The following is a 14718-nucleotide window of genomic DNA, read 5'->3' as shown; positions in this document are numbered from 1 at the left end:
TAAAAAAAAAGTGATATCTACCTAAGTAAGTAGTTGCTCTATGTTTGAGGCTTTCCATATCTAGCTTTCTGCATTTTCATTCTCCTCTTTAGGGCATGCATATATATTATATAGACCAAACTTTATGAAAGTTTACAAGTCTTTGGCCTTTCATTTCTTAATACAAAGTCATATTTTCCAACTTTTTGTTATTCTTTACATCAAGGTAAATGAGTATTATTGTAAATTTTAACTTTGATGTTTGAAGTTCTCAAGTTGTCAAAGTAATTCTTAATTTCTACTGTGTAGAATTTTTCTACTTCATCCTCTGTAGCATATACAATTATCTTTATAGGTTATCCTTTTACTTTTGCTCATCATTGAGCACCATAAAATAAGATGACCTAATTTCCCATGAAATGATGCTTTTTTTTCATTGTTTTTTGAGTTTTACAATTTTCCCCCCAAATCTTGCTTCCCTCTCCACCCCCCCAAGAAGGAAGTCTGATAGTCTTTACATTGTTTCCATGCTATACAATGATCAAAATTGAATGTGTTGAGAGAGAAATCTTATCCTTAAGGGGAAAAAAAACATAAGAGACAGCAAAATTACATGATACCTTTATTAAAAAAATTTAAATTAAAGGTAATCGTCTTTGGTCTTTGTTCAAACTACACAGTTCTTTCTCTGAATGCAGATGGTATTCTCCATTGCAGAGAGCCTCAAAATTGTCCCTGATTGTTGCATTGGAAATGATGCTTTTTTTGCTAGGGACATTATCAAGTCAACTCCACCAATTTCATTTGCCTAAGAAGGATCTGTAAGCCTCCCTTCATCTAACTACATCCTCCTCCTAATTTTGGTTTAGTTAATTATAAAAAATATCAATAATGAGAAAACTCATTTCCTTTAAGCATATGTCCATTTATTGGCTATTTAGAGTTCCCAGTATGAAAATAATGATTACAGACTGTCTAAAAACTGCAATTCCTATTCTTAGCTTCTCTTTTCCTTTTTCTACTCCTCTGCCACTATAACTACAAAAGTGAAAAAAGAATATGTGCCCTATAAACTGAACAGTGATGTGTCAATTTAATAGAACACCACCTAGTGTAAGGAATTATGAGGAAATGGGAGAGCTATAAAAAGATATGTATAATGTGATTCAGAATAAAAGAACAAAATACAGGACAATTACATTGTAAATAACTTAAAAGGCAATAAAACTGGTCAAATACAGCAGCTAAAGTTGGAACTTTTCTACCAAAGTTGAAGTACAAGTATGCAATTAGCAAACTGCAAAAGTAAAAAGTGAGATATATACTATCAATTACATCGTTTGATTTTTGTTTTAACACATTTGTGGAAAATCAGCTTTGTAAGAGTCATCAGAGTGATTCCTAGGAAGGGGAGGTTCAATTAAAACCACTTTTTTAAGTAGGAGGGAACCAGACAATACTGAAGCCCATTTTGCATTTTATTTCATAGGTTGCTATGACCAAAAAATATATAACCCAGTGGCCAACCTACTGAGTAATGCAAACCTCTCTTTATGTTTCTATGGTCTGGTACTCAAGTAACAGACAATAGATATTGCTGGACCACCTTTACAGCCCTTCTGTCCCAGTAGAACCTGACACAGCTGGCACTTCTCTAGCATTGCTTTCAAGGTCACCTCCATAAACATGAGACCCTAAGGTAGAACTTTTGTAGCAGTATTATTACCAGAAATTATGGATGGCATCTCTCTCCCAAAGACAATGGAGAACATCTCAACTCCTAATCTAAATACTTTCTCATGTAATCCATATGAAAACTATCTGGGGGAGGGGCGGAGCCAAGATTGCATGAAGATAGAAATGCTCTTCCAAAATACTCCAAAAATCTTATGACCCAAATATAATTTTAGAGAGGCAGAAACCACAGAAACACTCAGTGAAACAATTTTTCCAGTCCAAGATAACTTGGTGGGAAGGAACAGATGGGGGTGGGGCTGCTTGGTGGCAGGAGAAGTTTCTAGACCTCCCAACCCAGCACAGCCCCACCCTGGGAAATGGAAGCAGGGCTGTGGAATCACCCCACAGGGAGCTGCCACCCCCCTCACAGCTGCTTCCAATGTTCAGCCCACCAAAGATAAGGGTTGGGGGGGGGGGGATTTAGTCTCTCTGCTATCCCTGGGACAGAACTCTGGTGCTTTATCCATACTCAGACCCTTATTGCAGTCTGGGGACCCTCCTCACAGCTCCAGGGCAGAGGGGCATGCTTGTAGTCATCCACAATCCAGAGCACAGACCAGGAGAGCAGTCAGAGCCTCTCTTGGGACCTAGAAGAACCTGACCATAGGTAAATATTTTGGTCCTGTGGAAGATCAAAACACAGTCAGATGATGTCAAAGTCAAAGTTTCTGTATCCAAAGCCTCCAAGAAAAATAGGTTATAGAAGAGCTCAAAAAAGATTTTGAAAATCAAGTAAGGGAGGTAGAGGAAAAACTGGGAAGAGAAATGAGAGAGATGCAGGAAAAACATGAAAACCAAGTTGGCAGCTTGGTGAAGGAAATACAAAAAAAAAAAAAAGAAAATAACATGTTAAAAACCAGTTTAGGTGAACTGGAAAAAGCAGTCCAAAAAGCAGAATTGGTCAAATGGAAAAAGGGATAAGAAAGCTCTCTGAAGAAAACAAATCCTTCAAATGTAGAATGGAGCTAAAGGAAGCTGATGACTTTGCAGGGAATCAAGAATAAAACAAAACCAAAAGAATAAAAAATTAGAAGAAAATGTGAAATAATCTTACTGGAAAAATGAGGAGGGAAGGAGTTGTAGGTGATAGATTGGGAAGATTGTGGGAGAGAGTAGTCAGATACAACATACTTTTTGTTTTTTTGCAAGGTGGTGGGGTTGGGGGCCTGCTTGGGACCATGCAACTGGTGATTGTTGGGCATCTGGGGCAAAATTTTGGCTCAGGTCCTCCTGGTTTCAGGGTCAGGGCTCTGTCCAATACACAACTTGGCTGTCCCACAACACTTTTAAGGAGGGACAAAGTAAAAGAAGAGAGAATAGGATAAATGGAAGTGGGGAAGAATGAATGGATGGAAATACAATTAGCAGGGGGGCAGCTAGGTGGCACAGTGGATAGAGCACTGACCCTGGAGTCAGGAGGACTTGAGTTCAAAGCCAGACTCAGATATTTAAAAATTGCCTAGCTGTGTGACCTTAGGCAAGTCACTTAACCCCACTGCCTTGCAAAAACAAACAAAAAAAGTACAATTAGCAATAGCAACTATGGGGAAAAAATATTGAAGCAACTTCTCTGATGGACTTGTGATGAAGAATGTGATCCACCCCAGAGACGGAGCTGATGGTATTTGAACACAGACTGAACTACAATTTTTTTTCTCTTACTTTATTTATTTATTAAGCTTTTTCTATTTTTGTTGGGGAAGGGGGGATTATGTTTACTCTTATAACAAGACTATTTCAGTAATGTGTAAATAATAAATAAACAAATAAAGTTTTAAAAAAAGATTTACTATGAAATTAAATGGAAGAAAAAAATACACAAACTTTTACATGCCAGCTTGCCTGTACCCCCTTTGTAACTTTTGGTAGGATATGTTCAGAAATCATGGGAAGAGGGCTACAGAAGTCATATTCACCCCAATCATGAAAATAAAACTGGTATATAGAGGTCAATAAAATTCCGTACTATTTATTGGGTACACTTGTATGACAATTGCCACCTGAGGAAAAAAAAGAAAATGATCTACACATATGTCACAGATTATCCTTGAAAATAGAACAAAAGAGTTAGGCTTGTACAACTTTCTATAGCAGCCACAATGTTGACTGAAAGTTATCAAGACTTATATAAGATCTTCAGAAAAACCCAAGTTGAAATCTTACCTCCAACACTTTTTAACTGTGGAGCCCTGGAGGAGCCACTTAATCTCTCTCTCATTTTCCTCATCTATAAAATAGGGATAATATAATTGTCTACTTCAAAGGGCTGTGATGAGAATCAAGTGAGATAAAATATGCAGTGCTGTGAAAAACTTTGAAGTGCAATATAAATGCTAACTTATTTTTAAGAATGTATAAGATCCTGTGTACTTACTGTTTGTTAATTATAATAAAAGTTCTGACTTGGAAAAATGTAGTCTTAAAAGCTCTCTCTCCCAGTAAGTTGAAGGGATAGTCAATCAGTACATATATTGTGGACAGAAAATACAGATGGATGAGTTGGGCCCCAATTGAAGAGAGCAAACTGGTTTGCATTGGAGAAACTACACAATGTTTTTGACCCTAAGTTGCTCCCTAAAACAAAAACCCAACTTATTAGCATCAATGTTCTCCTGCAAAACTAAATGTTAAGTGATAACAATCAACATTTTTGTGGTGCTTTAGAGGTTTCAATGCACTATATTACTCTCATTTGAACTTTACAATCATCCCTTCAGGTATTATTCCAGAGGGACAATTAGGACTCTGAGGTTAAGGGACTCGTTCATGGTTCTACAGTTGATACCTGTTAGGGGTAGAACTTGGAATCCAAGTTTCTTCTAGCTCCAAGTCTAGAACTCTCCATTAGACAATACTGCTTTGAAAAAAAGAAAATGAAATGAGCCTAGCATAAGGCCCAACTTCCTTGAGTGCTAACAAGCCATTGATTAGGATAATAATACAGTTGAAAATCTAAGTCAGGCTCGGCAGCCAAGCGTATAAAGAATCCATCGTTCTGAAATTGGGATATTTGGCAGGCTTTAGTTTCTGGCACACCTCTTATTTGCAACTATTTCTAAAAAAGATTAATCAAGAAATCAAATCCAAAAACTTGTACAATAAACTGGGATACTGTTGGTCAGGACCAGAAGATCTGAACTCATTCAAATACCAAAGTCCTCTTTCACTAGTTTCTTTTTTTCAACTGCCTTAGGTTTCAATTCAATATAAGCCGAGTGTGTTTTTTTGCCTTTCAGTTAATCATCAAACACTTATAGTGTCAGGACACATCCTGGAAATACAAGGACAAAAAGGACACCCTCTACTATTGAGAAGTTTACATTCTATCTCAGTGTAAATTGAGCAAGAACAAAGAGATTCTAAGAGGTAGAGAAGAGGCGTGGGAGGTCATTCCTAGCATGGGAGGCAGTCAAGGCAATGGCAAGGTTATCCATGTTAGATATTGCCACGGTGCTTTAGGCAGGCAGGGTGTTTGGGGTCAAACAACTCCAGAAGAAATGCCTGGAGCAGAAGAGAGGTCTGCATGCAATGTTCATGGCCCAGATGCTGCTAGTCGGGAGGGCTTGTGGAAGATCAAGCACCAAATTGAATTGCCTGGTATCATACACTCATATTGAATGCCCATTTCATGACCCCAGGATTTCACAGGTCCAGGTTTTGGATAAAGGATGATGATTCCCCACTTATTGGACACTGAGGTCCTCCCTTGGGCTGAACAGTCAAATCATTCAAACTACAACAGAGAGTGCAACTCTGATGGGCCAACCAGAGAACTCATGTCATACACATATTTACCTAAAAGATTATTTCAGAGATCCCACCCAAGAAGTCAGAAGCAACAGTACAAGGGTACTTCCCAGTTTTCTCTGAAAAACTTTATCAGTTATGAGACATGGGAGATGGTTGGCAAAGGACTGCCCAACAAGGCATGCCTGCATCAAAGAAGACTCTGGGAGTCTTGAGTAAAGCAGTTTTGTGCAGTTGCACAAAGGAAACGTGAGATGTGGAAATCTAGAGAGCTCTCCATCACGAAGTTCAAACAGATTCTTTGTTTCAGACCTATTAGAGCATACACTATACCTTGACCCCCCCTAAGATCTTGATATCAAGTACAAAAGATGAACAAGAACATATTTCACAGTAAACCATCCACTTCAAGCAATGGACTTATCTTTTTATTGTTCTTGCTTGTGACTTTTATGAATCTCTTTCTTATATGATGTCAATATACCTGAATTTTTTCTTTTGATGATGCTGCTTTAAGTCGTAGGAGAAAGAAAGCTAAATGTATAATCAAGGATTTTAAAATTAAGTCCCTCTATCAACTTGCTTGTATTTTACCTCTTCCTCTATAGATGGAAAAATGTAGAAACAATTCCAGCTGAGTGTTTTTCATTTAATTAGGACTTGCCTAATTGCTTTGTTTTCCCCTCAAAGATTTATTTCCTCAAATAGATCTAACTTGAATTATAATAATTAAAGTTAATTTGCATTTTCTACAAGACCAACTTTCAGATATGTAAGGAAACCAATGTGTGAGTTAAAAATTACTACAGTTATTGAGAGCCCAAAGAGAAGATGACAATTGAAGTTGGCTTGCCATGTATCACTTTACATTTCTGGTTTAGAAGGTCTTCACTAAAAAAGATAAATGATAGTCTTGTTCCTCTTGATGTGTAATAGATTTAAAAATCATGCTAAAGGATTTTATGTTATTCATAAGTACATAGAGAGAAATGATGATGCTTTATATAAATACCTTCTCATCTTTATAGGTTTTTAAATAAAACCAATCTTAGTAAAGAAAAGGCTGATAAATGTGGTTCACACAAATTAATCTATAAAACTGAACAGTAAAAATAAATTTTCCTTTGATTCTAAAAAGATTAATTAGGTAAGACTATAATATAACCCATGTGCCAGGAAGGAAGGCACTAGCAATACCTTATAATAATGTTACCCTATAATCCAAGAGTTTTTTAAATAAAAAATTTATTTCTGTGCATTTTTCTAAAAACATATCAGATGGGCCATTACAATGAACAACTCTTTTTCATTCAATTTTATGAAATACAAACCCACCACTGATTAATACCATAAAAATCTAATTGCTGGGCTGCAGGCCTTTCACTGTTTCACTGTGATGCTAATATTGCTTTTGTGGTGCTGAATGTTGAGAACAATCTCTTGTCCAATTTCAGCTGGGATGGGATTATCTAATACAACCGCAGCTTGTTTCCAGTGTGAGGTTTCACTTGATGTGTCCAGGCTAATCTCTTCATCAAGATAGACATGATACCAAAATGGAATGGCAGTCACTTGTCCAGATTTACAAATCTGCACCTAAAAACATTAATTAATTAATAAATTTTAATAGTTTAAAAAATGAAAATTCCTAATATATAATTCTCAGGATACTGACAATAATTTTAAATTGGCATACTTTGATTTTTTTGTTAGTTATCAACTTAAAAAAATACAAAAGTCATTGAAGGGCTTACAGTTTTAATGTGAGTTACAAGACAGAAAAGAACTAAAGCAGGGCTATAGTTAGGTAAGGCAAGCAATGAGCTATGGGGAAATGGAGAGAGACTGCAATGAAAGCAAGAATTTTACTTTTTAAAAAATTAATACATATTTTTAATCAAGAACATTCTCTCTTCAGGGCATATTAGAAATTTATTTTGTATAAATTTTCACCAGTCATAGTGAAAGTTCAAAGTCTTTAATGGACAAGTGAACAATAAACATACTAAGGAGACACCTCCAAAATCAACTGGCATGAGATGAGGATAAGAGAAGAGGGTACAATTTTCAGACCTTGACTAAATGTATACAAATTCCTCTGATAAAAAAACAATACTATATCATTCATTAAGATTAATATTACTGTAAACTGCTATGTACATAATTGTATTTTCTATTAAGCTTTTAACAGAAGAAATAACAATCACCTGTAAAACATATAAAATTTATATTCTTTCTCTTGACGGGAAAGCTAGAATAAGAGAGGATAAAGGGAACTCAATTCTCCTAGCTCACCTGGACCAGAAGTGTGACAGCTCTTAACATGTCCAATCTCAATGCTGATCATTAAGGAAGATTTAATTAATTTTCACCATTTTCCCGCCCTTGACAGTTTGGTGACCTTCAATGCCTGGGTATCAGTGGTTTTAGCATGGATATCCAATTGGCTTTAGCCCTACTCTAGTTCAAGAATGGAGTTCAATGACTCTCCAGCCTCAGCTTTCTCTAGTGACAAAGATTAGCATTAGGTGCCACCACACTCAGCAAAAGGGAAATTTTTTTTTCCCCACAGAAAGCAAGACTACCTGATAGGAAACTTTTCAAAATATCATTCTGCAAAACAACTTAACCTAAACCTGGAGAAAGAATTCAAATTTCTGAACAAAACAAGCAGTGACTACTTAGTCATTTTGCCCTTACCTTCACTTCTCTGCTAGAATTGTTCAAATACGGATTCATCAAATCTAATCTTAGCAGTTCAGTTGGCTTGCTTAAAGGAATACAGGGCAAAGTGGAAAGGTCCAAAAATACCCGTACAGGAACCTATAGAAAGAACAGAGAAATTCCAAGAAATGAATGTAATAACCTTCAATATGAAAAGATTTACTATTACCTTAAGGAAACTTAAAAACTTGGAAAAAAAACATTGGGGGAGGGGGAACTTCAGCAATTAACAGGACCAAAGGTATCCATAAACTCTGTCAGTCTTGTATACAATTTGTAGAGAAAGCTTACTTTATGATTAGAAAGCCAAGCAAAGAGAATATTATTTTATGCCAGTAAGAAATATTACCACATGTTCATCTATCAATTATCAATCAGAAAGTAAAAAATCAATAGGCAGCTATGGCTAGGATTAGCCTCTTTCTTTAAAAAAAATATTTTTTCTAAAAATTTAATAGCCTTGGAAATCTCCTATATAAGAAAAGTAACAGATGGATTAAAAAGAAAATTTTCTAACAATCTCCTATGCAACCTTTAGCCAAGTAATTTAGAATTATTTCCCAAAAACTAAATATCAAACTGTAAATTAATGACTTTTCTGACTTCTTACAGATTTTATTTAGAGTTTTATATTTTCCCCCTCAATCTTATTCCCCCCCCCCACAGAAGGCAATTTGCCAGTCTTTACATTGTTTCCATGGTATACATTGATCCAAATTGAATGTGAGGAGAAAGAAATCATATCCTTAAGGAAGAAACATAAAGTATAAGAGATAATAGCAAGACCAGAAAATAAGATATCAGGTTTTTCCCCCCTAAAGTTAATAGTCCTTGGGTCTTTGTTCAAACTCCACAATTCTATCTCTGGATACAGATGGTATTCTCCATCACAGAGAGCCCCAAATTGTCCCTGATTGTTGCACTGATGGAATGAGCAAGTCCATCAAGGTTGATCATCACCCCCATGCTGCTGTTAGGGTGTACAGTGTTTTTCTGGTTCTGCTCATCTCACTCAGCATCAGTTCATGCAAATCCCTCCAGGCTTCCCTGAATTCCCATCCCTCCTGGTTTCTAATAGAACATTGTTCCATGACATACATATACCACAGTTAAGCCATTCCCCAAATGAAGGACATTTACTTGATTTCCAATTCTTTGCCACCACAAACAGGGCTGCTATGAATATTTTTGTACAATGTTTTTACCCTTTTTCATTATCTCTTCAGGGTATAGACCCAGTAGTGGTATTGCTGGGTCAAAGGGTATGCACATTTTTGTTGCCCTTTGGGCGTAGTTCCAAACTGCTCTCCAGAAAGGTTGGATGAGTTCACAGCTCCACCAACAATTTAATAGTATCCCAGGATTTCCCACAACCCTTCCAACAAGGATCATTATCCTTTCTAGTCATATTGCCAGTCTGAGAGGTATAAGGTAGTACCTCAGAGATGCTTTAATTTGCATTTCTCCAATAAGTAATTATTTGGAGCATGACTATGGACTGGTTTGATTTCCTCATCTGTAATTTGCATATCCTTTGACCATTTGTTATTGAAGCTTTTTTAAGCAGTGTTGGATTGGAGATTGAGAAGGAAATCTCATTAGTTTATCTTGAAGAAACAGCAAATATATTATTTCTTTATTAGTAATTTAGCCATTATAACCTCCTTTATTCTCACCCAACTATGAAGTACCATAAACATTTATTAGGGAACCAGTTAAAGTGCCCCATGAAATGCAAAGATAAGGAATACACTGGGAATGCATACCACCAAAACTAATCCCCAGATCTGACCCCAAAACTTCCTTACGCTAATAGTCCTTCTCCTTCAGAGAGCCTCATGCCTTCCTTCTCTATATCAGCTTACTTGCACTACAAGGAATCCTCCCTCTTTCACCATTTCTTCCCTTTCTTGTAACCCTAGCTTAGTTGCTTGAAGAGAATCATATAACTTCCTTCACTTCATCTTTTCCATGAGGCCGCAAAAGATCATGGTAAATGAAGAAAGCCTTAAGAGTGTGCAGAAGTGCTACTTGGAATCAAAGTCTGCATCTTCTTTCTTTTTATTCTCCTGATTAATCATTTCTCCCCACTTAAGTATTAATAATGTGATAGCATTGTCTTCTGTTATTTTTCCCGAAACTATATTTTCAGGGGCTGATATGGGACTCTTATGATCCATAGATTTTTTTTAAGGGTTCCTGATTTATTTTTAAAAGTATTTTATTTTTTCCAATTACATTCTTTAAAAAAAATTTTGAGTTCCAAATTTTCTTTCTTCTCTCCTTCCATTCCCCTCCCTAAAAAAAAAACGTTTAAATAAACATTCTAATACATTCATATAACACAACTTGTTCAGCCAATCCCCTCAATTTCCAGTTCTTTGCCACCACAAAAAGAACTGCTATAAATATTTTGGTCCTTTTCCCTTTGTAATCTCTTTAGGATATAGATCTAGTAGTGGTATTTCTGATCAAAGGGTATGCAGTTTTATTGCCCTTTAGCCATGGTTCTAAATTGTTCTCCAAAATACTTGAGTCAATTCATAACTCCACCAATAATGCATTAGTGTTCAGCTTTCCCACAACCCCTTCAACACATCATTTTCTTTTTCTGTCTGATAGGTGTGAGGTGAGCCCTCTGAGTTGTTTTAATTTCCATTTCTCTAAATAATAGTGATTTAGAGTTTTTTCATATGATTATAGATAGCTTTAATTTCTTCAACTGAAACCTGCCTATTCATCTCTTTGACCAATTATCAAGTGGGGAATGACTTACCATCTTATAAATGTGACTCAGTTCTCTACATATTTTAGAAATGAGGTCTTTATCAGAGACAGTAAAAATTATTTCACAGCTTTCTGCTTTTCTTCTAATTTTGGCTGCATGGGTTTTGTGAAAAACTTTTCAATTTAATGTAATCAAAATTATTCATTTTGCATTTTGTAATATATCTCTTCTTTGGTCATAAATTCTTCCTTCCATAGATGTGATAAACTATTCCCTGTTCTCCTAATTGGCTTATGGCATTGCCATTTATGTCCAAATCATTTCAATTTTATCTTGGTAAAGGGTATGAGATGATAGTCTATGCCTAATTTCTGCCATATTGTTTTCCAGTTTTCCCAGCAGTTTTTGTCAAACAGTGAGCTCTTATCCCAGAAGCTGGAGTCTTTAAACAATAGAGTATCTGCTACATTTCTTGATCTTCACTGATCCACTACTCTATTTTTAAGGCAGTATCAAACAGTTCTGATGACTGCTGCTGATACAACTAGGTCACCTTCCATTCCATTTTTCCCCCCATTAATTCCCTATGTGCTTGACTTTTCATTTCTCCAGAAGTTTGATTGTTATAGCACTGAATAAGTACAGTAATTTAGGTAGAATTGCCATTTTTATTAATATTAGCTCAGCTACTCATAAGCAATTGGCATTTTTCCAATTTTTTAATCTGACTTTGTATAAAATGTGTTTTGTAATTATGTTCCTATAGTTCCTGGATTTGCTTTGGCAGGTAGACTCTCAAGGATTTTATTCTGTCCATAGTTATTTTATTTATTGTTTTTTCAATTACATGCAAAGGTAGTTTTCAATATTCATCCATTTTACAAACTTATGAGTTCCACATTTTTCTATCCCTCTCCCTTCCCCAAAGTCAGCAATAAATCAAATCTAGCTTTCCACAGTAGTCATGTGAAAAGGAATTAGAATGGGGGGGGCAGAGCCATGAGAAAGAAAAAAACATAAATTAAGTTTTAAAAGTGAAAATAGTGTGCTTTGGTCTGCATTCAGACTCCATAGTTTTACCTCTAGATACAGATGGTATTCTTCCATAAAAGGTCTCTTAGGATTTTCCTTGATCACTGAATTGTTGAGAAGAGCTGCATTCATCATAGTTGATCATCTCACAATGTTGCTTCTAAAGCTGTTTTAAAAGAAATTTCTCTTTCCATCTCTTGCTGCTGGGTTTGTAGGTAATACCTTGAAATGCTAATAATTTATGTGAGTTTATTTTTTATCTTACAGCTTTGCTGAATTTGTTAATTATTTCACGTAATTTTTTAGTTAATTCACTGGAATTTTCCAAATAAATCATCATATCATCTGCAAAGAAAATTTGTTTTGTTTCTTCAGTACCTCTTCTAATTCTTTCCATTTTTTTTCTTCTCTTATTGCTATTAGCTAACATTTCTGGTCGATTGGTTCTTTGTTACTGAAGACCATCAAAATGACACCACTATGTTTGAGATAAAATAGTGTATCCAACTGTCGCAGATCAGACCAATACAAGCTTGGAATGCCCATTGGGCACACAGGTTGGGCACACCTGGGATGGGTACTCTAAACTTAGGTATGTAACATGTCCTTTGAACTGCTTCAATTCTGCCTCTCTCATAGAGCGCAATACCCTCACTTATTAGGGCACACCATGCTGGGTGGTCCTGTGCCAGTGTCTCCCATGCTGCACAATCAATTCTAAAGTTCTTCAATGGGGCCTTCAGGGCGTCTCAGTTATCTCTTCTTCTGACCCCCATGAGTGCTTGCCCTGTGTGAGTTCTCCATAAAATAGTCTTTTTGACAAATGCATGTCTGGCATTCTGACAATGTGCCCAATCCATCGTAGTTACACTCTCTGTAGTAATGTTGGAATGCTAGGTAGCTGAGCTCCAGAAAGGACCTCAGTGTCTGGTATCTTCTCCTGCTAGGTGATCTTCAGGATCTTCCTAAGACAAATTAAATGGAAGCGATTCCATTTCCTGACATAGCGCTGGTAGACTGTCCAGGTTTCACAGGCATATATAGCAATGTGGTCAGCACAACAGCACTATAGACCTTCAATTTGGTAGTCAGTCTAATACCTCTTCTCCCCCACACTTTCTTTTGGAGATTCCCAAATACCAAGTTAGCTCTGGCAATGAGTGTGTCAATCTCATTGTCAATGTGTACTTCCCTGGAGAGGTCACTACCAAGGTAAGTGAACTTGTCCACAGTACTCCAAACTTCTCCATTTGTTGTAATTGATGGTTCCACATATGGATAGAGTACTGCTGACTGATGGAGCACCTGTGTTTTCTTGTTGTTCAATGTCACACCAAAATGAGCACAAGCAGCAGAGAACTGATCAATACTTTATTGCATCTTAGCTTCAGGGGCTGCATTGAATTCACAATCATCTGCAAACAGAAGATTAGGCACCAACACTCCCTCCTGGTCTTGGTTCATAGCTTTTTAAAGTTGAAGGATTTGCCATCAGTGAGGTAGCTGATCTTGAGGCCATGTTCATCCTCAGTGAAGTTTGATAACATGGCTGAAAACATCATGCTAACATTTCTGGTACAATATTGAATAAAAGTGGTGATGATAGGCATCCTTGTGTCATGCATTATCTTACTGGGAAGGTTTGTAGCTTATCCCCATCACAAATTATGCTTCCTAATGGTTCAAAATAGATACTACTTAACAATTTAGGAAAATTTCCATTTAGTCTTAAGTTTTCCAAATTTTTAGGTTTTTGGTTTGTTTTTGTTTTTTTTGCAAGTCAATGGGGTTAAGTGGCTTGCCCAAGGACACACAGCTAGGTATTTATTAAGTGTCTGGGGCCGGATTTGAACTCAGGGACTCCTGACTTCAGGGCTGGTTGCTCTATTCAGTGCATCACCTAGCTGCCCCCCCAAGTTCTCTAATTTTTTAATAGAAATGGTACTATATTTTGCCAAAAGCTTTTTTAGCATCTTTTGAGATAAATATATGATTTCTGGTGGTTTTGTTATGGATATTGTCAATCAGGCTGATACTTTTCCTAATATTGAACCAACCTTGCATTCCTAGCAAATTCTACCTGATCAGGGGTATATATGGTCCTGGTGATATACTGCTGTAATCTCACTGCTAGTATTTTATTTAAAATTTCCCACTGCTTTGGCTGCATCCCAGGAATTTTGATATGTTATCTAATTATGCCAATTCTCTTTGATGAAATTACTGTTTTTATGATTTGTTGTTTTACCCAATCATTCTTTAGGATTAGATTATTTAGTTTCCAATTAATTTTTAACTGATTTTTTCATGGCCATTTATCGAATACAATTTTTATTGCATCATAATCAGAAAAGGATGAATTTAACATTTTTGCCTTTCCGCATTTGATTTTTGAGGTTTTTAATGCCCATTAGGGCATGATCAGTTTTTGTGTAGGTGCCATGTACTTTTGAGAAAAGTTATATTCTTTTCCATCCCCATTCAATTTTCTCCAGAGGTCTAACATAACTAACTTTTCTAAAATTCCAACTCAGCTCTTTAACTTCTTTTTTTGTTTCTTTTGTGGTTAGATTTATCTAGTTCTGAGAAGGTGAAGTTGAGATTCCCCAATCAATTTAGGTTGACTGTCTATTTTCTCACATCTCCTTTAGAAATTTGGATGCTATCACGTGTACAAAAATATTCATAACAGCCCTGTTTGTGGTAGCAAAGGATTGGAAATTGAATGAATGTCTATCGACTGGGTAATGGCTTAATAAACTGTGGTATAT

General features: G+C 36.2%; 1 protein-coding gene across 3 annotated transcripts in view; it reads right to left on the bottom strand.

The window, feature by feature from the left end:
• Positions 1–3349: 3349 nt before the first annotated feature.
• The window catches only part of PRMT9 (protein arginine methyltransferase 9), a 49453-nt gene continuing 38084 nt past the window's right edge, over positions 3350–14718 (bottom strand). For 2 of the 3 annotated variants that reach the window (XM_074229166.1, XM_074229167.1), the window contains exons 11-12: positions 8164–8286; positions 3356–7059 (exon numbers count right to left, since the gene is read on the bottom strand). In XM_074229166.1, coding sequence (XP_074085267.1) covers positions 6844–7059; positions 8164–8286 — 339 coding nt within the window. In that variant the 3' untranslated portion in view covers positions 3356–6843. Of the gene's footprint in view, positions 7060–8163; positions 8287–14718 lie in introns of all 3 variants that reach the window. The other variant, XM_074229172.1, reaches the window with a different exon arrangement.

The sequence above is a fragment of the Macrotis lagotis genome, chromosome 3 (genome assembly GCF_037893015.1).
Source record: "Macrotis lagotis isolate mMagLag1 chromosome 3, bilby.v1.9.chrom.fasta, whole genome shotgun sequence".
NCBI classification, from domain to species: Eukaryota; Metazoa; Chordata; class Mammalia; order Peramelemorphia; family Peramelidae; genus Macrotis; species Macrotis lagotis.
The sequence above is the reverse complement of the archived record's forward strand: the minus strand, read 5'-3'. Positions and strand labels throughout refer to the sequence as shown.